This window comes from Podarcis cretensis (assembly GCF_951804945.1).
Source record: "Podarcis cretensis genome assembly, chromosome: 5".
In the NCBI taxonomy this organism is placed as follows: Eukaryota; Metazoa; Chordata; class Lepidosauria; order Squamata; family Lacertidae; genus Podarcis; species Podarcis cretensis.
The window spans coordinates 45,213,847-45,238,510 of NC_137174.1; the positions used below are offsets into that span (position 1 = coordinate 45,213,847).

The window sequence follows — 24,664 nt, forward strand, 5'->3', positions numbered from 1 at the left end:
CCTGCCGGAGCCGTACCTATTTGTCTACTTGCACTGTGTGCTTTCGAACTGCTAGGTTGGCAGGAGCTGGGATCGAGCAACGGGAGCTCACCCCATCACAGGGATTCAAACCGCCGACCTTCTGATCGGCAAGCCCAAGAGGCTCAGTGGTTTAGACCACAATAGGCCAGTTTAAATGTTATAGATCCCATGAACTGCTTGCCCATACTAGTGCTTTATCTGGCACTACAGCATGTGCAGGTGTAGTCCCCGCCAGTGTTGATTGCACATGTATGTGCCAGTGCATAGTTTAAAGAACCTCTGAACATCACATCACCATACGTGGCACACCAGTCCTGGAAAGTGCATACCTCTGCTTCCATAGACTGTGGGGAGGGGGGCAGTTGTGGTTAACACTTAAATCACCTACAGTGTTAACGTGATTCTAGCAACCTGTTTTAAATCATATTTAAATCTTACACATGCACGCCTGTGTATGTTCGTTCAGAAAGCTCATTAAGCTGAAAAATTCTATCAGTTGTCAGCTGCAACATCAGGAGCAATTGCTACATGAAAACCTACATTGAACCAAAGTGATGTTGCCATTAGGGGATTCTATGCCAGAACTCTCCTAGTTTGAGTGTCCCTATCCCATAACATCATGCTATTCCTGCATTGGACCTGCAAATACTCCTTAGGGAAGCGTAGCCATAATATTGTTACCTACAGTGGTACCTTGGGTTACAAACTTAATTCGTTCCGGAGGTCCATTCTTAACCCGAAACTGTTCTTAAGCTGAGGCGTGCTTTTGCTAATGGGGCCTGCTGCTGCCGCCACAGCGCCATTTCTGTTCTCATCCTGGGGCAAAGTTCTCAGCCCGAGGTACTCCTTCCGGGTTAGCGGAGTTTGTAACCTGAAGTGCTTGTAACCCAAAGCGTTTGTAATCCAAGGTACCACTGTATTTGGTTTGTTGATAGGTAAGTAGTCAAGATATGCTGCACTGTGTACTAAGCATTTATAGTTGTTCTGCTCTTCAAGGCAAAACCACAAGTGCGCTGAATGGCGCTACTTTGGTCATGGAGATATGGTAGCAAATCATGTTAATGATGGAGCAAACTCCTAATAAAAGGGATGTGGACTTTTATCTAAGTATTTTTCAGAATAACTGAGGGTTTCACATAATCACTAGGGCTCCAGCATCCAATACATGCCAAACATGTAACAGGCACTGCTATAGCATGCCTAATTTTATACTGTTTTATGTGACCTTCTGCATCCTTTCCTGTGTCTAACTGGGTCGATTCTCTACCATTACCCAATGTGGAGTTGTTTTGGGGAGAAATGCCAATGGGTAGAGGAAGTTACAATATCTTGGGCAGCTTCCATTCATTCTGGCGAGGTCTGCAGGATGACCAACAAACTGCTGTAACGGGGCTTGTAAAGTGACTTGGTGCAGGAAAGGGGTGGGAAATTATCCAGCCTTTCAAAGCACTTTTATCTGGCTGCTGTATCAGGGAGTGGCGAGGGGAAAGCACTGCATATTGTTTTACTCGTAAGCAAATTCTACAGCAGTCCTTTCCCTCCCTGAATTTTGGTGGGAAGTAAAGAACTGTGTGAGTTAGAACGAGTGGTGTGGAAAACCTCAACTTGGATATAGCTTGTTGCATATTAGTTGGGCTGATTTGTGCCTGACCCTGTTATGAATTTGAATTGTCCCCTTCCTCAGGTCGGATCCCTGAAAGCCTACGAAACTGCGTGAACAAGGAATTCTTTGTCACAACAGCTCCTTGGTCAGTAATAGATCAGCAAGCGATTCATCCAGAGCTCAATGGTGCCACATACAGGTAAGATAAAGAACTCTTTTTGGGGGAAAAGCACCATACTTTGTAGTTCTCTACCCAAGAATGGAGCTAGAGAATGAGATACACACATCTTTGTATAGGGCTCAGGTAGGGTAGCCCTTCAGCAATAGTGTATTCAGGTTTCCTCCACAGAAGGCGCTTCCTTTATTCTGGGAATCCTGTTCAGAGATAGCATCTCCACAGGTATCCCGCTGCACAGAGGCCCCTTAATAATGCCACTATAGAGTCACTTTGAGCTTCTCTGAAAGGCCTTTCTGCTGTTTCAGTCTTACTAACTCACCCACTATTTACCTGACAAAAGGAGCTTCCAGAAGTCAGTTTCAGTAAACCAGCCCTTTAGTTTGGGAGGGGGTTGGGGAGAGGAATATAATCAGTGCTCCTTAAGGACTTCAAAGATTCTTTGCAGAGGTAGGCCACCATTGTAAATGAATAAATACCGGTATATTGATGCACTGTTCACCCAGCACAAGCTGAAAGGTGGAACATTAATTAACTGTAGGGCACACCCCCCCATGTAATGTTAAGGGGTAATATATTACCTAGGTTTAAGTCTAGAAAAAGCATGAGAGATATGGAATGGTTACTGGGGGGGGGGGGGGTTGGCTGCTGGAAATGCCAATCGGTCCTTTTAGGGAACTTCCAGACGATTGTTTCATTCAGCAATAAATGTGCAGTTGTCAGTAACTTGTTACAAGATAATTTAGACATCCCTTGAGACAGTGGTTTTGTTGCAGGAAAAGCCCAATTGGCTAGTGCCCATGATTTCACAAACCCCCTCTGTTCACGCACATGCCCTCCCTTGGATGTTTATGGTAGCTCTCAAGCACCAGACTATTTGTGCAGCCTTCAAAAAGAGCAGTGAACAGGAGGCAAACCTCTGCAGATGAATTTGTTTCCCTCCAAGTTTTAAATTTCCTGTGTGTTTAGGATTGCAGAGGTTATGGAATTTCCCTGGTGGATCCCAGTGGGGTTCAATGGACCCCTTTTCTCTCCACCTCCCTTTAGCCAAGTACCGTATTTTTTGGACCATAACACTCACTTTTTTCCTCCTAAAAAGTAAGAGGAAATGTCTGTGCGTGTTATGGAGGGAATGCCTACGGGTGGCATGCCTACGGATTTTCCTCCTCTAAAAACTACGTGCGTGTTATGGTCGGGTGCGTGTTATAGAGCAAAAAATACGGTAAATAGTCCTCTAGGGCAGTTATGAAAATTTGTGCTCTCAGATTTCCTCCATGTGCACTAAAGGTAGCTATGTGTATAGGATATAAAAAGGGCTGTGAGTTTTTCAGGAATCCCCACATGCATGGATAGTGTGCCTGTGTGGAGAAGGATCCCAGTCAAGCATAATCTGACATTTTGAAAGCCAGAATTTTTGTTTCACTTAGGAGACATAATCCCAAGGGGCATACATATTATAGCAAGAACAAAAATGAACCTTCATGAACTAGTCTCTCTCCATCTAGTGTTTGGGTTGGAAAAGCTTTTAGACTTCACTGGGCTTCTTATTTATCTCCTCCCCATTTCATTACCTACTGTGTACACAAATATTTGCATTTTTGGGGAGGGGGACTTACCTGTGTCCAGCACAGAACCTTCCAAGGTCTAATCTAGTGACCTCTCCTATACTCTTACAGCATATCTTCAGAATAGCTTTTATTCTTTTCTCTAATTAACTTTGCCTCACAGATACATCTGGTCTTTTTTGTAAACTGTTATCTACCAGCATCTCTTCTTTTACACAGTTTTATGTTTCTTCTGCACTTGTGTGAAAACCCACACAATGCTGCTCATGAACAGAGATTAATACTGAGTTTCAGAAAGCAAGGGCTAGGACTGGAAAGTAGGTATGTGATATTAAGTAAAATCTGAAAAACTAGACAAGAGTCTAGATATCCAGTACTTGTTGCCTTTTGCAACTCCTTGCTCTTCAGTGTGATTAGCAGAAATAATGGAAGTTATATGCCAGCTTGTTTATTGAACCTATTTCATGTAGACTACAGAATTTAAATTCAGTATAGAATATATATCATCTGCAGCGTACAACCTTGCTTATGATGCTTCTATTGCAAGAGGCTAATCTTGTTAATCCCACTCCTTGAACGGAGTTGTATGTTAAAACTAATTTGCAATATACCTTTCTTTCCTAAATTTGTCCTGTAAATTCACAGACTAAGAGCCAGACAAATGCAAGTTTGCTTCTGCTCACACATGGGGGGCTTTTCAGCTTCCCACTCTTCTGACAGCAGTCCGACTTGGGACTTGCAGAATTGGCTGCTCTGCTTCATCTTGCAGGATTAACAGTGTGATAATATACCAGTTTTCTGCAATTTTCCTTACGTAGGGTTTCATTATCATGCATATTTCCCCAAAGCACAATTTCTGTTCTAGTATCCTAAGGCCCAAGTCCAACTTGTTTCATTCTCTGTATGCCATTTTCTTTCTCTCTCTCTCTCTCTCTCTCTCTCTCTCTCTCTCTCACACACACACACACACACACTCCACAGTGTAAAGCTCTGTCATCTACACGGCCTAGTTAATGTGTTTAATAGTAATAATGACACGTGCCACGTTGATTTCTCTCAATTTCCCCCCAAACACTTGTTCACACAAGGGACTTTCCACCAACTCTGTGACAGCTTTGGTTTTCTTCTTTGAAGAGCTGGCCGGTGTGCTATTTCTCACTAGTTTGGGGACTCACCTCATTTCCTTCAGCAGGTACCTCTTGCATTCCAACATGCTTTTGAAACTCAAATCTAAATGCCTCTTTGAGCTTCCAGAACTAGCTATGCAAGTTACTTAGACTGTTGTCTTGGGCTGAGTGTTCCCTCAGCCCCTGGTGATATGGATGGAGCAAGTGATGAGCTGACTTCTGAAGGTCTAGACTGTAGCCCATTGTACAAATATAAGAGGTTTACAGCCAGACAGACACAAGTAGAAGTGTTATCATAATTTAAGGGCCCATTCCAGCTAAGCAAAAGCCCCAGAAGAGGTTGGTGAGAGGCTAGAGCCAGGCTGCCACAAGTCACATTATTGGGGTGGGAGCATGAGTCTAGTCCTGTACAGGCACCATGTTCTCTATGCCATTTTATTAAAAGAGGAAACATCCTTTTTTTGAATTGAATGTAATGTATGTGTTTAGGAAAGGGATGTTGTTATCGAACTACTGACATTAGAACAATGTCACATTCCATTTAGGTTTTTCTTTTCAGCATCTCCATGAGCCAGTCCACCCTTCTGCTTTGTACTTCAAAGGATTTTACAGGAAGAAAGAGATGATACCTAATAGCAAAAAAACATTTCGGTCGCCCTCTGTGGCACTCAAATGAATTAACAGCAAAGAAGCCACAGTCGTATTTTGTGTTCCGATATGTTTGACATCAATAAAAGGGTGACAGGAAGAAGGGATGGCAGCAGCGGATTATTCATATAAGGCTGGTCCCTCAGCTGCTGAAATGTGCGCTCTGCGGCTCTCTTTCAACACTGGAATCATTTTTTTGTCTCATACTTCAATGTGGGTAAAAGCAATGTGAAAAAAGAAGAGTTTGAAGGTGATAATTTATATTAGCTTTGATTCCCCCCTCCCACCCAAACAAATACTGCTCTTACGAACATACTTTGAAAACTTGACAGATTTTGCAGTAAAAAAAAGTACTTTCTCTTACGATACCGGGATAGCAGTGATTTGGCAATGAATGAAATTGACTGCAAGGTATTTCCCCCCCTCCCTCATTACCCTTCTACTACCCCCACAGCCTGTTGTTCTATGGAATGCTTGCGTGTCTCCTTTTAACTAAGAAATCACACTCTTCCTAGATATCCACCAGGCATGGTGAGCGTTACACCAGGCGGGATTCCGGCAGCTATGGAAGGTATTATCCCCGGAGGGATCCCTGTTACCCACAATCTTCCGACAGTGGCGCATCCTTCCCAAGCTCCATCTCCTAATCAGCCATCCAAACATGGGGACAACAGGGAACATCCCAATGAGCAATAGCAGATAATTCAAAGCACTCCGATTTGGGACCAAGAGACATTGGGGGGGGGGGGAGATGACACATGAACTGACGGGAATTTGATACAAAATTTGTAAGGTTGATTTTGGACTGACGCATCATGTTGTTCCAGTGTTAACTACAAAAAAATGGAGTCAAGACTTGGGGAGGGAGGGGGAATGCAGACGAAGTCACCTGCTTACTGAAGCACTGAAAACTAGGATGCGATGATACATTACTGATCAACTTCTGTTACTGTATGTTTAAGTTTCCTTCATCTTTACATCAATCACAAGAATATATATTTCTTCTCAGTCCCTTTTGGGGAATAGCAGGTGACCTGCTGCTTAGAGCAGGTCCAACAGTCCTAACAAAGCTTACATGATAGTAAGAGGAAACCATCATGTGACTTCAGCCCTTTCCTTCCTCACTTACCTGGCTCCTCCTTGTATAGCCTGAGGAAATATAACCCAGAGATGGGGGAACTGTTTTGCTTGTTGCAGTTATATATGGCCACTAATGTATTGGAGGGATGCTACTCAAATTTAACTACCGTCATGTAGGACAGCAATCTTGGTGGGAAGAGGGGGTAAAAGGCCCATGTTAACTAGCTGCCTCTTACCCACAGAAATGGATGCTTATTCTACAAGATACACTTAATAAAGTAGCTGTACACTCAATAACACGTGCTGATGATGCAAAAAAAAGAAAAAGTGTTACGTTTCACATTTATACTCAAATATATTTTTCTCAGTTTTAAATCCACAGCTATTTTATTGAGTGGAAACGTCTTGGGCTGGAAGGGGTTCAAGACTAATGTTGCATTTCCTTATGTCTCAGGAAAAAGAAACACTTTTTATGGTAACTTGTCAGACTGTATGAACAAACCCACTTTTTTAGACATTGAAGTCTTCTTTTCTTCATGTGATATTTTATACAAGAACACTTCAAAATGTGTTATTAGATGTGACTGATTTTAACAAATCCTATTAGATTTGTATCAACTAGTTACATGTTATATTCATAGTCTTTTGTGAATCATCGCCTTTTGTTGAAAAAGATGGCCTATTTTGAGCCTTTGTATGGGTACATTCCTGTTTCTGTGATAAGTTTTAAAAGCTGTCCCAAACAAAACAAAAAAACCAGAACCAATGGCTACCAGAAGTATGTTTTGTTTTAGTGTGTTACCGTTACTGTATTTGTTTATTGTAAAGGTGGACATATAGCGTTCAGTGCAGTTTTCAATAAAAAGTGACAATTTCTATAATTTCACATGGACCAGGCCCTTCATGTCCTTTACCCTGTACGAATACTAACACATTTTCAGGTCCAACAAGAGCAAGCTATGCCAAAACCACCCTTCTCAATGAAAGAAGGTGATTGATACATCTCTGCAGTCAAGATTCCAAAACGCAATAAACTCTTCTTTTCCGAGCTGTGAGAAGCTCATAAGTGGTCTGAAGTAAACTAACTCTGCTCTTTAAAATAAATAAATAAACATACATTTACCCCCCCCCCAAATCCTGTGTACTTAAAAAAGTTCCAAGCAAACCAACAAGACTCCTCTAGAGTATCTGCACCTCACAGTTCCAGCAAAAATCCTGTCTGAATATAAGAGAAGACCACAGTGTGTCGGTTAATGGCTTGTTCAGACATTAGCTGGCACCTAAGACTTTACTCAAAACAAGATGGGGATGAACTTTCCACTATTCTGTGCTCACTCTCCTACCCTCATCACTGCAGAAACTAATGGGTACATTGAGATAGACTCCAGATCTTGTAACAGATTTGAGGAAATTACAAGAGGTGCCCTGAGAGAGGTGAGGGAGAAGAAGTACCAATGCACAGCCCAAGTCCTTATGCTAACAGAACTGCTTTGTTGGATGCAACCCAGAGTTTCCTAGACCAGAAGCAGGAGAGATGCAAGACTGCATAACTCCTAAGAGCCTGCTGCCTGCTTATTCTCTCATTTCAAACAGAATGTGGGAAGGAGAGGGGAGCTTTGACCAAGGACTACTCTTCTCATCCATATGAGGCTGTACCCTGCAAAGCGGCCCATGAAACCCACACCAGACTAGTTAACTACAAGCTACTATTATTTGTTGTACCAACTGTGGCGTTGGCAACCTTAATTCAAAATAGCTTTAGCCACTAACTCAATATAGGACCTATGCCAAGTCAGTCTTCTCCCAACCCAAATTTACAGGATTCCTTTAAACAGTAAAGCACTAAATGTGCATCAAAAACACTATTAAGAACGATAATATTTTTTTAAAAAAACTGCAATCCTCAGAACGCATTGCTAAGCTATGTGGAATAGAAGTTGAGAGCCATGGGAAGTGGAGAGAAAAGAGTAAAGCTGCCACCAACACTGACCACGCAATGAGTCCATGCAACCGTTGGGACAGCGGCAGTAAAAGACAAGATGACTGGGATAGTAAGAACTAGGTCCAACCGCAAATGTATACAGATGTGATTTCATGGCAAACGCAGGCTGTATGACCTCCCAACCTAACAGCAGTGTCCATTTGAAATGAATAAATAAGGACTAGAATGGAATTTGAGGATAGGGGGAAGAGAAAGAAGGCAGAATAATACATTAACAGACAAACTGAAAGCAAACCATTGTTACAAAACTTATATTTGTTTTGTTTTAAATTAATGGAAAAGCACATTACCAGCTTTGAACATATTCAAGGGAGTCAACTTCATAGCTGTGTCAATGATCTAACACTGCAATTATGAATAACTTACCATAGACACCAGTATAGAGCAATCAGGAGGAGGAACATTGGTGAGTTACAGAGAACATTTAGGAAGCCACACAAATGAAGGTGAAACAACATTTACACTGGCATTAGTGATTTTAAGAAGCTGCTATTGTTGGAACTTTGTTCTTAGACCAGGCAGTGGCATTCCAGATAGGCATAATTAATGTTGATGAAAATGTATACTTTCTAATAGGACACTCACATTTGAGGCAGACTCTGCTACTGCCAGTGAATCTGCTAGGAACCCCTGGTGCAAAATTTGGCTGCTTGGATGCAATTATCTTTGTATTACTTCCAGGTACTAACTTGAAGAAAAGAAAAGAAAACTCTCCACTTAAAACTAGAGGAAAATGTAGTTTTAGAGGAGGCTGTAAGTCAAACTTCCATATAACAGTTGTGGGTGTGGAAGTCATCTTAGTACAGAGGACGTATGTCATTGAAGAGTTCTTAAAATGTTAGCGTGATTCAGGAAGCATAGGTTTATGCAGTAGAACAAAGCTTCAAACAAGATATTAAAAGTAATTAAGATACAAAATGGTTTGAGATGCCAAGAAGGGGGAGCCATTTTGCTGCCAAACCATTCCTTTTTGTTTTACCACATGAAGTGATTCTTTTTTTATAAGGAGAGGGGGCAGCAAATTTTGCAGTCCAAAAAGAACACAACCAAGCAATTCAAATGGATGAAAAACCACTACTTAAAGCAGGAAATATATAATAGATTTTTATAATATATCTCCACTATAGACTCAAGATGGAACTTGCCCTTCAGCTTCAGAAATGGTGGTTTAATTAAAAAAAATACTACCTCAACTGTAACTTAGATCACAATAAGTGGCAAAGCCTGGACTTTTTTAAAAAAAGGTGTATCAGGTTAGAGACCCATGCATTACTGCAGTGTTTCAGGCTCGCCACAACTTGCTCAATGCCTATTCTCCAGCCCTGTAACAGCTACTGGAATTACAATCTATAAAACCACTAACCACCACTGATTATCACAGGGCTGTACTGAGACTACAAGAAGTGGTTTCAATGTTTCTGTCTGTATATGTAGCTAGGAGCCAGTAAAAATGCACATTATTGTGTTTTTTATTCCAGGCAGTAGCAAACACTTTCATCCAAAAAGACTCCAAAAATTTCAGGCTTTGCTACTGCAGCGGAATAAAGATAGCTGGAGATTCAGCCATTTCTCCCTACTAGGATATTAATGCTTACATTTAAGACATATGTATCGAACTAGAATCAGCTATAGATGGCAGCACAGTGACTCAGATCTTTTTTTAAAAAAACTTCCATTATTTTAGGTAACTGACTCCTCCCACAAAAGCACAGCTTATTGCATTGGTCCAGGACTATGGGGATGCCACCACTAAGTATGTAATGTAGGCAGAAAAAGCATTTAGAAAACCTAAAATTAGAATTGCACATAAAAGCAGGACCTGTTTTTTAAAAAGAAATCCAATTATTCTCCAGCTTAGGAAATTTGACTCATCAAAGGTAAGCATGTACCTTTGCCCAATAATCTCTGCATGCACCAAAAGAGAGAACTAATGACCAAAACACATCCATCCTTTTACATTTCAGAGATCAAAAAGCTGAATCAATGTACTTCTTCAATGTAGTACCTTGAAGAAATTTCAGGGTAGGTTTGTCAACAGGATTACTTTTGTAAAGTAATTTTCAACACCATCTAATCCACATTTGGAAAAAGCAGCAAATTCTGAAGGGTTCCTATATATATATTTTACACATATGTAAATGTACGGCTCCTGTCCAGATTCTTAAACAAGGAAAACTATTTTGCAAGAGGTTGCTTGTCCTCATTTCCACCATCATTAGTCTTCAAAAAGTGCTTATCAGGATCTGCTTTATGCATACAAAACTATTCAACCTTTAGTGTTTTTTTAAAGTGAGGTTTTTGGATAGGCTATATCCATTCAAGATAGCATGGCTAAAGTTATCAAGTATAATAAAAAAAGAATTTTCTACTGGAGAATATATTCTGAACTTATACTTTCAGGAAACTTACATATTCAAATGTGGCCACAATCAATCAACATGCAAAAAATTCCAAAGTTTACATACCAAGGAAAGATAATATACAGTACTTTAAAACAAAGCTTTAGAATGAAGGCTTTTAAGGAAAACTGCCAAAGTGCTTTCTCACTCGATTTTAATGACCAAGGAGTGCTCCTTAATGGAGGTGATTTTAACTTGCAGGGGAAAGGCTTGATAAAATAGTAATTTCTATTGTACAACTCACAGCAAGATCAGGTTTGGACAAAATGCAGTTTTTTCAGTTCAGTTTAGATGTAGCAGATTCCACACGGTAGTTAGCATATAGCTCTCTGGAACAGTACTTCTCTGACTACTTTAAGTATGCTGGAAGGGGGGAAAATATTCCAAATAAGAGATACAAAATATGAACCGACAGCAGAGAATCCTTTACAAAAAAACAAAAAAAACAAAGTTCACTCAATCAAAATGTATCATCCCTTCCATAGGTTGGTGTGTTTTTTTCCCTTTAACATTTCATCTACTTATAATGGGCACAAAGGTAACTCAAATCTGAATAAAAACAATGAACTGCTCATACTTTTGACTCACTCTGGGTATATATGGCTTCAACAGCAAAAAGAAAAGCCACATCATCTGACCTGGGCATTAGGAAGATTGCATATAAAATGGGTCTGTTAGAATGCTTAGGAAGTGATGCAGAAGAACCAAGTTTTACTGTAAGTCTCAAAAAGAACAAATATTAATCTACGGTGTGCTTTTAAGTGCCCTTATTCAAAAGAATTTTTTTTCAATTATTTTAAGATGCTGGTAATACTTTTTCCAATTACACAACTTTCTTACACAACTACATGCGGTACATTTATAGGCAGATGTACAACTGGAAAGAAAAATGCTTTCTGTCTTGGTAATAAAATTAGGGCTTTGCTTTTTTACAAACTGTAGTCCAACCAACGTAGCTGTCTTCACATATATGTTGAGCCTCTGAATTCTCCCCATGCCGATTAAAAATCTTACGCAGGCTGCTTCCTGCTACAATTAGGTCGTTGTGTAACAAATTGCTAGCGCATGCCCCAAGTGCTGGGGGACCTCACCACACATTATTCTCAGCCAGGTATCTCAATTTTATCATTCATCATCATCGTCTTCATCTTCTTCTCCATCTGAAAGGGATGTACAGGGGCGAATTTGTCTATAGCGATCAAGCCATTTCTCTACCATCTGTGTTACCAGGGGATGGTTGCGCCGGCGAGAACTTTTCTGCATAGCAACTAGGACTCCACCCTCCGTCACGCAACAGTCCAGCCACTCCCTGAGCAGCTTCTCCTGTTGTTCCTCATTACCAATCTTCAGAAAAAGAACACAACACTTAGGACATGATTAAAATCAGATTAGTGACCACAACTTTTTTTAAAAAAGGGGTGCCCTGCAACATTTAAAGTGCTCCAGGAAGACTGTCTTAGGAAAGTGGATTTTTTAAAGGGACTATCTAAAGCAGTGCATAAATATCCTACTTTTTTCCTTCCTATAAATTAAATTTTATGTAACTGCCAGCTCTGTGTTTTACAAACACAAGGTATTGGAACTTTTAAGAATGCACACCCCACCATTAGGCAGGCAGAAAATAAGAATAAATAAAAGTCCTATGCTTTCAGCTACTTTCAACTTTGCAGTCTTCTTTTAATAAGCATACAAATGAAATGGTTAAATATTATTAAGGGGTCTTGTAGCCCTTTTTAGGCTTTCAAATTTTCACTTTCTAATTACAAAGAGAAAGAGACGGAGACAGAGACAAAGAGACAGACGGAGGGAGAAACTTATAGAGATCCATAACTCACACCAGCAGAACATTCGACCATACTGTTTTGCCTGTTATTTCCGGTTGGGAAGCCTTAGCTTTTCCTCAAAAGCTTTACTAATACATCTGTTTAAAAACAACAACACCAACACCACACACCCCCCAACACCAACCACTCTCACAAACCAATTTCAGAAAGGCAACACTAAGTTGGCACACAAGGCTTCTCATGCCTGTTAATCAAACTACTGCAATCTGTTTTCAAATGTCTTTGCAACTGCTACATATCAGCTATAGGCTCTCTACCATATAGATTCTCCAGAGAGGCTTTTTTTTTTTTCCTTTTCCTTTTCTGTTGATGCAGTGTCTCACTGAACACTGAACTGCTTAGTGTTTCTTACCTCTTGAGCAGACAGGAAGTGAATGTGCAGCAGCTTCCTTTCACTGTCGACCAATGGTAAAAAAGTAATAGTAACATCATCATCAGTGTTCAAGTTAGCACCAGCACCTCGGTTGCCATAGCCATCATTCTCCATGGCAACCAAAGCAGAAAAATGGCCCCTTGTGTAGCCCAGAGCAATAGGGCTTTTCCAACAAAAACTCTGTTCCCATAACAAAGGCAAATATACACCTACAAAGAAGGAGGAGTGATGAAAGGGGTTAAATCAATGGAACACTGCACATTAATTATGCTGATGGGGAAAAAATAATCTGAAAGCATGACATAAACCACATTTACAATGTACATCTCAATATGTCTTTTAATACATTGTGATACTGGTTTCAAATTTAGGAAGCTGACTCATTTAAATTGGTGGTTATAAAATATATTTTACTGTGGACCACAGAGTAAAATATAATACACAATACTGTCTTCCTAAAGTTGGCAATTGGGGGACGCAGGTGGCGCTGTGGGTAAAAGCCTCAGTGCCTAGGGCTTGCCGATCGAAAGGTCGGCGGTTCGAATCCCTGCGGCGGGGTGCGCTCCCGTCATTCGGTCCCAGCGCCTGCCAACCTAGCAGTTCGAAAGCACCCCCGGGTGCAAGTAGATAAATAGGGACCGCTTACAAGCGGGAAGGTAAACAGCGTTTCCGTGTGCGGCTCTGGCTCTGGCTTTGGCTCTGGCCAGAGCAGCGATGCCACGCTGGCCACGTGACCCGGAAGTGTCTCCGGACAGCGCTGGCCCCCGGCCTCTTGAGTGAGATGGGCACACCAACCCCAGAGTCTGGCAAGACTGGCCCTTATGGGCAGGGGTACCTTTACCTTTACCTTTAAAGTTGGCAATTAAAAGACTGCCAGCATCGTGAGCTCCAGTAACAACTCCCAAGAGGCAATCTAATATTCTATGCAAGCTTTTTTTCAATGATAAACCCATGAGCATGAACTTAAAATACAAACTGTCCTGTGTAATTGAAGAAGTGGAAGCCATATTTGACTCGGTGTCCATTAATCTAGTCCCCACAGCCTCTCATTACATATAACTGAATCTCCCCCTGACAGTCTTCTAGCACATCAGAAGTTATTCATAGATGCTTCATCAAAACAACTAAACTAGGAACGTGACCTGCCTTGAGAGGGTTTAAAAATAGCAGTGAGTAATCCAAGTACATATGTAGCATAGCAACCTTTCATAGAAAAAACTCTGCCCGGTGCATTTGCACATGAGATTGCCCTCAGCATGTCTCCTGACAGAGCAATGGCTCTCCTGCACTCACTTAACATAATTCCTGTTTTGTGTCCTCTTAAGAAAAGTAGGTGGCAATGCATTTAAATTGTATGGCAGTTACCGTATTTTTCGCCCCATAGGACGCACTTTTTCCCCTCCAAAAATGAAGGGGAAATGTGGGTGCGTCCTATGGGGCGAATACAGGCTTTCGCTGAAGCCCGGGGAGCTCTGCGCAACCCTCCGGAGCCCGGTGCCAAGCCGCGCTGGCCTCCGGAGGGTTGCGCAGAGCTGCCTGCCCTGCCGGGGTCCGCGCAGCTGTGCACATTGCTCCAGAGCCCGGCGCCAAGCCGCGCTGGCCTCCGAAGGGTCGCGCAGAGCTGCCTGCGCTCCCGGGCTCCGTGCAGCTCTGCGCGATGCTCCGGAGGCCGGCGCCAAGCTGCGCCGGCCTCCGGAGTGTCGCAGAGAGCTGCTTGCCCTCCCGGGGTCCGCGCAGCTTTGCATGACCCTCCGGAGCCCGGCGCCAAGCCGCGCTGGCCTCCGAAGGGTCGCGCAGAGCTGCCTGCCCTCCCGGGGTCCGCGCAGCTCTGCGCGACCCTCCGGAGCCCGGCGCCAAGCTGCGCCGGGCTCCGGAGGGTTGCACAGAGCTGCCTGCATTGGGAAGCCTCAGCGCACCCGGGCTTCGCACAGCTGTCCGCAATCCTGGGGAGACCGGCGCGGCTCCCTAGGCTTGCGGATAGCAGGCTCCTCTGGGGGCTGGGGTCGGGGGAAGCTCGGGCTTCCCCTGCGCCAGCCCCGTGCCTGGGGGGGAAATAAATTTTTTCTTTATTTCCTCCCCCAAAAAACTAGGTGCGTCCTATAGGGCGGTGCGTCCTATGGGGCGAAAAATACGGTAAGTATTATGGTATCATGCACTCAACCTATCTGTAGCCAAAGTTATACTCACTTACATGGACTGACTTCATATTGCGACTGCTGTACTGGGGAAGGAGCATTTACACACACACAATTTGGATCCACAACAGACCCTTGTTATCAGACTCTTGCCTGACTAGCCCCAAGGATCCAAGTGCAAACACACTGCTGCAGTGGAGCACACACATGTAGCAGGCAGAGCACTGTAGCAAAATACCATGTTATACCATGCCTTCCCTATCTGCCTCTCTCCCATTACAGAAAGCACCCAAGAATGGAAGAAGCTACAGCATCATTAGAGAGAAAAAGATCAAGTAATGACTCTAGCCTCCATAACTGATCTCTGAAAGCTGTTGGGACTTTCAGTGCTTTGTCACTTTAAGGCAAGAAGGCAAAGAGGACCCCTTGAAAACAGCCACATTAGCAGAGTGCTCTTAAGAAGGTTGGTAGAGCACTGCTGAATCTACTCTCTGTCAAATCTAAAATAGAAAAATGTGAACACTCAGGATGTAAGCAATCCTTTCTATAACAAACATTAATGTAAGTCACACTTACCTTGAAAACGGGTATATCCTAAAGTTTCTCCTCGGAAACTCTTATAATATTTTACTCCATAAACTATAATTGGTCTTCTAAGAATATGTGCAAGTACAAAAATGTGTGTCTGTTCCAAACTTGCTCCAGGCTGTATCAAAGAGAACAACACTTGAAATAAAAATGATATCTATCACATGAGACAGACCAATTGACTGAGCCTTTGATTTCAGCAAAATCATCATGTAACTGAAGTCATGAACATTGTTCGGATGTTAATTACATATCAATTATTTTTGGAATTGTTTGCATTTTGAAAGCTATAATTATCCAGTAAGTATATGCAAGAATCATTGGGTTAGTGCTTAAATTATCATGGGGGAGGGGCCAAAATAAATCCACAAGATTCAGCTACCAATTCTGTCTACTTTTAGTCAGATTTCCCCTGTAGCCTTCTAGGAACAATAGCTAAGAGCGGGGGTAGGCAACCTAAGGCCCATGGGCCACAAGCGGCTCACAGGGGTCATTTAACCGGCCCACGAGCCGCCCCTGAACCAAGCTGCCCGCGTGCTGTGCTAAACCGGTGTAGTGTGGCGACTCGCTTCTGTGGTGCCGAAAATCTTGTCTGCGCATGCTCAGACGCCAAAAATCGCATCTGCACAGGCGGCGGAAATCGCGGCCGCGCACGCTCACAATCCGGCCCACAGAGGGATCTCCGCTGGAGTGAATCAGCCCAGGCAAGGTAAACCTTGCCGACCCCTGGCTAAGAAGGTAAAAGTAACAAACAAGGACATGTTTCTTCAGGCACCCTTATATTTTTAGCCTTGCCCAAAAGCATCACTTTACCTGAAATTTCTGTGTACTAATTACTATACAAGACTGTATTTTCAATAGAGAAGAAATTTTAACATTATAGTAAAATGTGACCAATGCATTATGAAATCTCATATGCTTCTTCAGTACCACAGTGGCAATTACAATAAAGCAGAATAAGGGCTTCTATTCTGGAGGTGCTACTCATTTGCCTTTTACTTCATGTCACATTTGTTATATTGTGTGACCTAAAAGTACTCAGAATGAAAAATTCTAAATGATCATTTGTGCATAAGACACTGTACCTCTGAATTTCAGTCACTGGGAAACAACAGCAGAAGAGAGATACTTGCCCTCAAGTCCCACCTTTAGGCTCTCCATAGGCATTTGATTGGCCACTGTGGAAAATAAGATGCTAGAGCAAGATAGGCCTTAAGAAGAGTCCTACTAGATCAGACCAAAGGCCAACTCAGTCCAACATCATATTCTTACAGCAGACAAAAACTTTGGCAAAATATACCCAAACAGGATGGAAAACAATCCGAAGTGGTCCTGCCACATCCAAGCCATCGGTAACTTTTAAACTGAGAATATGTCGGCGAAGAACAGAAGTACATAAATACTAACCGTAAGATTCAAATAAATAGGAGCTGTGAACATAAAATGCAAGTAACTTTTAACTGTGCTTCCCCATGCTTTTTTTTAACACTAACACACACACACACACACACACACACACACACACACACACACACACGTGTCTTACCTGACTAGCAAGCGAAAGTATAAATGCCCAGTCTTCCTGCCACTGTTCTTCTCGCAGTGAGAAGTGTAAACCAAAGCTTTGGGAGTACCATGACTCCCATTCTTTCCATCGGGTATAGAACCTACAAAAATAGCATAAAAGGACTCAAGATGCATTTTCATAATTCAAGATCGTACCGAACTATGCAAGCTTTCACTGAAAGTGGATTTCTTCAGATTCAAACACAATACTTTTCTTGCTACTTCAGCCAGGTATTTTACAGGAGGAGAGAAGTTGAATAAAAAATTGGACAATAAATGCCAAATTCTGAGAAATATATATATAGTATTTGGTTGAAACATATCTCATTTAGCATCTCTTGACTGAATTCTGAATTAGTACAAGGTTTTTTTCCCCTGTTCACATTGGATAACCCAGTATGAGCAACTGCTGGAACCTGGGAGTTAGCATCCCCTGAGTGGGAAGCAATGGACATGGTATGTCTGCGATGCCCCAGGTAAGAGATGGGGTGGAATGCCTGTGAAAGGAGTTCAACTGGAGATTAATTGTTGTGATGTGTCTTTCTTAGTGTGTGGTGGCTGTAATAGGCCTATGGCTGGGTTCTTTGTCTGGCTGAGCATCTGTGACCATCTTCAAGAGAGTGGATTGTAGGCAGAATGTACCAGGAGTGAGTAGGTGCAAGAAATCTTGAAGAGTGCAGCAGAACTACCTATCTCAGTGTTCAATGGGAGAAGGCATGGCTGAAGGAGGAGGACAGTAATGACACATGAAAGAGACATTGTTGATCCAAGACCTAGCCTAGATAAGTAGAACTCATAGCAGTGGTAGGTGATGCCTTTACAAACTGGGGTAATGCATAGCCACTGACTCCAAAGCAATTCTGACACCAACTTTCATCAGTGCTACCTACTCCATCCATAAAAGTTTCTATTAATCATTATAACTTACTGTAATTTCCATGGTCAGAATAGGTATAGCTATGCATGGGAGTTGCTAAAGGAAACAGTAACACACTGTTGCCCTCATAAGGGTGATCTGGCTGATCATGGCTGGAATCAGCGCCACACCAGATTGAGAACCAAGGCCACAAACCAAGATAAAAGTGAGGTCTGAGTCTCAGCTACTAAACATCCAAAACTATTACCTCCCCAAATCATTTCCCAGTTCCAGATGCCCCGTTAACTGATTAAACCAGTCCCAATTAATTTTCCTCTCCTATTGACTTTAGGATGTTCACACTTCAAGAGAAGTAGTTTGGCATGCTGTACAAAGAATCACCTCCAATCCATAGTGAAGTTGTAGTCTGCAGCTCTATGGTAATCAATAAACCAGATTCAAAGTTCACATAATGAAAAGATTTTGCACAGCAATTCTAGTTAAGGAAGTGATATGGTTTGGAACTATGTCAACAGAGGTTTGTGACATTTTCCAGAGCCCCAGATATTTATGAGGACAGTCACAAGCAGCAAAGATGACATGATTACTTCAGTAACAACTTTATATAAATTGCATTGGACAAAAGCCATTTTGAACTGATTGATCAATTATACTACTTTAATGGTACACAACACAGACTTTTTCTCCATAGATGCCAGAAAGGCAATTTTGTGTAAGATTCCAAGCCACTGAAGCAGAAATCCTCCAAATTCCTTCCTCCATCCTATGACAGCAGCAGGTATCCAGGTAGTCTTAACAAAGAAGCTTGCATTTTTCAAGATAAGACATCTGAATAAGCTGTGTTCATTTCCGTTCTTGATTTCTACTTACCAATGAGAACAATCATGTAAACTGTCATGAAGCGCTTTACGTAGCACCGAGTCCTTATCATAAATGCCCCATGTAGCTTGTAGTACTGAATCAAGCAGGCAGTCCCCTGCAGTCCGATTCCAAAGTGCATAAAGTCTACTGTCCAAACGCGTACCCAATTCCAGTGACCAGTTTATAATGGGAGATTCTTCTTCAAGTTCTAGAAGATAACAAGCAACACAATGTTAATCATCCTAAATCCTACAAAAAATACCTGTTGCATTTCAAGATACTAGTGTACATGCTTTTGAAATTCTAGAATGATTAGCAGAATACAGCAATGAAGTTCCTTTCATAATTGTGAATGCAGTTATGGTGGCGTGCATGCAAATGTACAACTCAGTTATGACTGAGTATCATAGTACAGACTTTCATATATTTCTATTAATACTCCATAAAACCTAACAACTGACACTTCAGTTTTCTCAGGGCAGGCTATCAAAAACAATAAGGAATCTATGAATAACTTGCACACCACTGTACATTTCAACAGAAATCTGTAAGTGGTTCACATATCTTAACATGAATATATCATTTTTGTATTCCATTCATAATACTACTGCTAATAATATTAATAATGATAAATTCCACTTTAAGTAACATAATTAAGCAACAATAAGCATCTCACCATGTATATAGTAAAATAAAATAGCAAATATTATGCAGAACATCAAGATACAATATCCAATGCAACATAATATAAAACCTTGCATAACAGAGATACCATATTTACCTTTTTGAACATCTCTATCAAGTACTTCATCAAATAATTTCTCTTGGACTGTTGGTGGCAAGTCTTCAATATCTGCAAAACCAAGAATGAGCATGACAAATGACTGAACTCTAGAATCCACATATTCCATATGAACAGCTATTCACATGACAATCACACCAAGTGAAACAGTCCTTTAGTTCCAAGAAAGAGGACAAACCAGCGCAAGTACACTATGTGAAATACTTTATAATTTCTCTATATGAAATTATGGCTCCAATCTCAACTAATCCTAAATATGCTCCCCACACTCAAAAACAGGACAAAAAAAGTTTCATTTCGAAGCCCACTTAGAACATTGCGCCCCACTGTGTCCCTAATACCAGGAGATCAATGAGGTCCAGCACTTCCACCATGCCACACTTCCACCATGCTAAAGAAACTTACCTGGGAGTTACAGTGGGGAGGTGGCTTACAGGACAGAGTTTCTTCATTGGGTCCTAGTAAACTGCTCCAGCAGCAGCCCAGATGCCAGAAACCTTGACAAAAGTATTTCCCAGAGCTCCTCACATCCCTATCAAAATGCATCAGGCATACATTTCACAGGAATGCCACCTCTGGATGACACCAGAGCAGCATATTAGGGTTGAATGGAGGGCACACAACAAAACTTCTCCATTGCTGCTGTCACCTGGCAAGTTTTGATGATAAAGTTTTGATGTTGCCAACTGCAACGTTCCTCACTGGTGTAGGATATGTTAAAATTGGAACTTAAAATGCCTAAATGTTCTTAAGGCTACAATCCTGCATAATCATCTACATACCAATCATATTGCTTTCACCATCCAGAATAAAATATGTATTGGGTATACAAGTGAGGCAGCCAATGCGTGTAGCTGAGTGCAGGGAGAGCTGTAGCTCAGTGGTAGAGCATCTCCAGGAGAGCCTCTGCCAGACAGTGCAAACTAAGGTTTACCAGATTTTTTTCAATGAATCTGGGGACAACAGAGGGTTGTCTGCCTTGACCTCAACCGCCACATTTTCCCTTCCTCCGAGACTTCTATCTGCTTTGTCCATGAGCCTGGGCAACCCTTGAGTTGTTGGTTCTTCAGTGGTGGTGGTGGTGAAGCAGTGCGCAGTGGGTCAGGCATGGAAAGCGGAGAAGGAGGGCCAAGAGCCGCGGCGGTGAGGCCATCGGAGCATCCCCAATCCCATTCTTACTTGCATGCAAGCAGGAGGGGGTGGGGATCCCTCAGCTGAGAAGGGAGAGATCCCCGCCCCGTTCCTGCTTGCACATAAGTAGGAGTTGGGAGGCTGCTCCGATAGGCAGCATGAAGCCTCCCTTCACAGCTTAGTTGCTGGGGTCAGGAAGGTGGAGGCAGCCCAGAAGCTGCATCTTAGAGCCCCTGCACCACCATCATATGGGGACCTTCGAGCAGCTCCTGAAGCCAGCCAGAGCCAACTGCTCCAGGCTGCTGAGACTGCCGCTGCTGCGTTTCCCGGGGACATTAGATGAAATCCGGGGACATTCCGGGGATGGAATTTGTTCGAGGACTTATTCACAAATCCAGGGATTGTCCCTGGGAAACGGGGACATCTGGTAACCCTAGTGTAAACAACATTGAGCTAGGTGCACCAGTAGTCTGACTTGTCTAAGACAGCTTCATATGTCTGATTAGGGTGCCTTCAATGGAAAAAAAATCAAGCTCATACGTCTCCCACACAGCTATGCATCTCTGTGTAGGAAATTTAATATAGGAAATGCAATATATTTTATCAGTTCTGTGTTGCACTGGCATCTTCAAACAAAACAAAATTAGGAAAAGAAGACTGAAGTTTCTCAGCTGTTAGAGCTCTACGCTATATCTTCAAGTAACACCATCCATGTTTCCTTCCCTATCTCATCCCACCTACCAAAATAGATATACTAAATGTAATTATTTTCACTTACTAGAGCAGTCAGACTGTTTTGCATTACATGATCTAGTGAATCAGAACAAATTAAGTACAACACGTACAGTTGGAGAAAAGGAATGTTTCTGTTTTTAGAACAGCTATGGCCGTTTTCCTCTTTAAAATACTATCTTTAGCATCAAGCAATTCTCTGCAGTAACAGAAACACAGGGATTCTGTGTTTATGAGGGCACTACTCACGTACAATTGCTACAAAAATAGTTTCAAAGCAGAAATGGTCCCTACATACTGGAGAGTTTCCTCAAGTTATACAAGTGACTGCTTTTTCTTTTCTTTTTTTTAAGTCCAAGTTCTGCAAAAATATTCAGAAACTGGTGGGAGAAAGGAACCATACTTCACTTAAATGTTGGCACCATTGGAAATATACAGATGCCAACTCTCAGCTATCTGGTCACCTCAGTTAGGAGTTCAGGCTGAAGGGAAACAAACAGTAATTAGCTATCCTTTGAGTCTGGGACCCAGAGTGCGGGGAGGCCTCAGGGCCTTTGAGGCATACTGAGCCCAATTTCTTCTCTCTTTTTTCCGGTCGGTGTGCAATGGAGCCAAATGGGACACAGAGAACTGTACCCATCACATGCTGATGCTATTGTGAGGGCTTTCAGAAACTCACATACTCCCAACTTTTGCCACAATGGCTCCTGTCATACGGACTAAACTATCATCACATTCATTTCTATGTTGGAGCTGCACTACTTCACTGAGCAAAGGGGCTTCAACACCTGCTCCAACAGACCCTTATGGAGAAGTAGGTTTCCCAGAGCAGATCTCCCTAGTAAGCTAAGGAACACAGACATAAATATTTTGTCTCTGGCTCCAGTCATCATTAGCTGCAGCTTTGCCCACTGCTGGTATGCATCCCTCAACAGACAAAAGGTTGCCCGCCCTTGTACTATACCAACTGTGCAATCGCAACTGAATGCTCTTCAGAACTCAGCAATCTCTTTGCTGTGCAGCAGAAGAATGAAGTCAGCAGCAGAATTCTGGTTATTTTACAGCTACAGTGATTTCAGGCAGGTGTACATTATCAGAATTTAAAATACTTCCATGACCAAGGTATTTACTAACAAAACAGTTTGAATCTAAGACTATAATAGAGGCCTAAAGTATGGTTACCAGATGTCCCCATTTCCCAGGGACAGTCCCCGGATTTAAAAATCTGTCCCCCGACAAAATCCGTCCCCAGAATGCCCCCAGATTTCATTTCATGTCCCTGGATTTATATTTTAAGTGTTATAGATTTCTTATTAGAGAATGAATGTTGTGTGATTGGTTCAACAGCACAAGACACATCATATGGAGACTTCCAGCGAGGCAAAATGGCGGGCACCATGGCAGCAAGCAGCTCCTGAAGCCAGCCAGAGCCAAGTGTGCTAGCAGGCTGGCTCCAGGCTGCTGAGACTGCTGCTGCCACTGCCAAGGGGGAACCGGGGACACCTGGCACATCAACTGGGGGAACCGCTAACCCCCCTCCCCCAAAAAATCAAAATCGAGCCAGAAACGAGAGCACCCAGCCACCCGGCCAACTGCCCACAGAAGAGAAGATATTACTTTTATTTAAAAAACAAAAACAAAAACTTTTTTTTAATAACTTTTTTTCTCTTTTCAAAAAAATCTGGATTCTTTGGAAAAAATCTGGTAACCTTAGCCGAAAGAGTATTTTATTATGCAAACACAGGAATGAGTCTCAATGTAATTTCAATGTTAATATAAAGGAACTGTGACAACAGTCTTTCTCCTGAAGTTTCCTCTCCTTTGAAATTTACTCCATGTGTAGGCAAGAAGCTTAATGAATGAAGATTTTTCAAAACCTACAGCACTTCTGTTTAGGAAGTATAAGTAGTAGTCAGAAGTGGGCAATTTCATACACCCATTTATCTGCTAAGGACAAGTTACCAGATAAAAGAAGCACCTCATAATTACCTGCAGGTAATGTAAATGTTACAAGGTCAGTTAGGAAATAGCAGGCAAAGTCTCCCTTCCGCTGATGAAGAGATGCAGCGATTTCACGTCGGATTTGCTCAGTAAGCTCTGGGCATACCATAGCTGGAATGCACTTAGCTGCATGTTGGGATACCTGTAACAGGATGTTTCATGATGTTATTAATTTAAGAGAGAAATGGACCACACCTGTTAAAACGCAAGAGAATCCCCCACCCAAGGACAGCTGACAGTAACAGTAAGACCCAATGTTCCGCATTATTGGAATGGTGGGCTTGGGAACAGAGGCATCTCACTTCTGACTCTTGCTCAGCCATATAGGTTGCTGGGTGATCACAGGGCAGTAATGAATTTGTAGTCTAACCTACCCCCGTGAGAGGGAAAGGGGGATACCTGCATGGATACCAACCCAAGCTCCTTGCAGGAAGGACAAAACTATCCAAAGAGTGAACTAGGTTTTGAGGAGATGTATGTCACTTCTTCCATAGCTTAAATGCTACTCTGTGATCAATTGAAATTGAGTTCCTAGAAAGAGCTGCCAGCATTGGATAAGTCTTTGAACTAACTGGCATCATTCAGAAACAAAACAAGAAGGAAGTTTTAGCAGCCCTGATTTCTGTCCGGATCTAGTGAACACATGAATTCATGTGTTCCTAATATAAAACACAGCTAAGATGTACTTTACAGCTGTATCAAAATTCCTAACATGGTAGGGTATCCAGGGCTGCTTCACAAGGAACATATTTCCTACACTGAGATTACCTCCATATAGAAACCATGTCCGGCGTGAAGAAGTCCATAAATACGCAGCTCCACTGTCCCTTTCTGCCTAGCCTGGTAGTGTCTTGGATTTATTCATTTCACTTATTGAAAGTTAACTACAATCCCTTCAATGAACATAAGACATTATTGGAATATTTCTCCAGTGCTCCACCATCTATTTTGGAGAACATTTCAAAATGTTTTTAAAAGCTCTACATGGCTTGAGACTTGTAAAGCTACACCACATCAACCTGCCTGTGCACTGTGGTCATTTTCAGAGGCCTATCTCTGCGTGTCATTGTCATCTAAGCTGGGGAAATTGGGGACCTTTCTTGATTGCAAATATGCCTGTGGAATGACCATCCA

General features: G+C 42.2%; 2 protein-coding genes across 10 annotated transcripts in view; one reads left to right on the plus strand and one right to left on the minus strand.

Moving 5' to 3' along the window:
• CTBP2 (C-terminal binding protein 2) overlaps positions 1-9,878 on the plus strand; it is a 209,957-nt gene extending 200,079 nt beyond the window's left edge. For 7 of the 9 annotated variants that reach the window (XM_079976584.1, XM_079976586.1, XM_079976581.1 and 4 more), the window contains 2 exons: positions 1,706-1,823; positions 5,655-9,878. In XM_079976584.1, coding sequence (XP_079832710.1) covers positions 1,706-1,823; positions 5,655-5,835 — 299 coding nt within the window. In that variant the 3' untranslated portion in view covers positions 5,836-9,878. Of the gene's footprint in view, positions 1-1,705; positions 1,824-5,036; positions 5,390-5,654 lie in introns of all 9 variants that reach the window. The other 2 variants (XR_013839072.1, XR_013839073.1) reach the window with 2 other exon arrangements.
• Positions 8,457-24,664, minus strand: part of ZRANB1 (zinc finger RANBP2-type containing 1) — a 41,608-nt gene continuing 25,400 nt past the window's right edge. Inside the window, exons 5-11 of the mRNA XM_079976587.1 lie at positions 23,519-23,672; positions 19,646-19,717; positions 18,874-19,072; positions 17,107-17,227; positions 15,549-15,678; positions 12,817-13,046; positions 8,457-11,964 (exon numbers count right to left, since the gene is read on the minus strand). Coding sequence (XP_079832713.1) covers positions 11,746-11,964; positions 12,817-13,046; positions 15,549-15,678; positions 17,107-17,227; positions 18,874-19,072; positions 19,646-19,717; positions 23,519-23,672 — 1,125 coding nt within the window. The 3' untranslated portion in view covers positions 8,457-11,745. The remainder of the gene's footprint in view (positions 11,965-12,816; positions 13,047-15,548; positions 15,679-17,106; positions 17,228-18,873; positions 19,073-19,645; positions 19,718-23,518; positions 23,673-24,664) is intronic.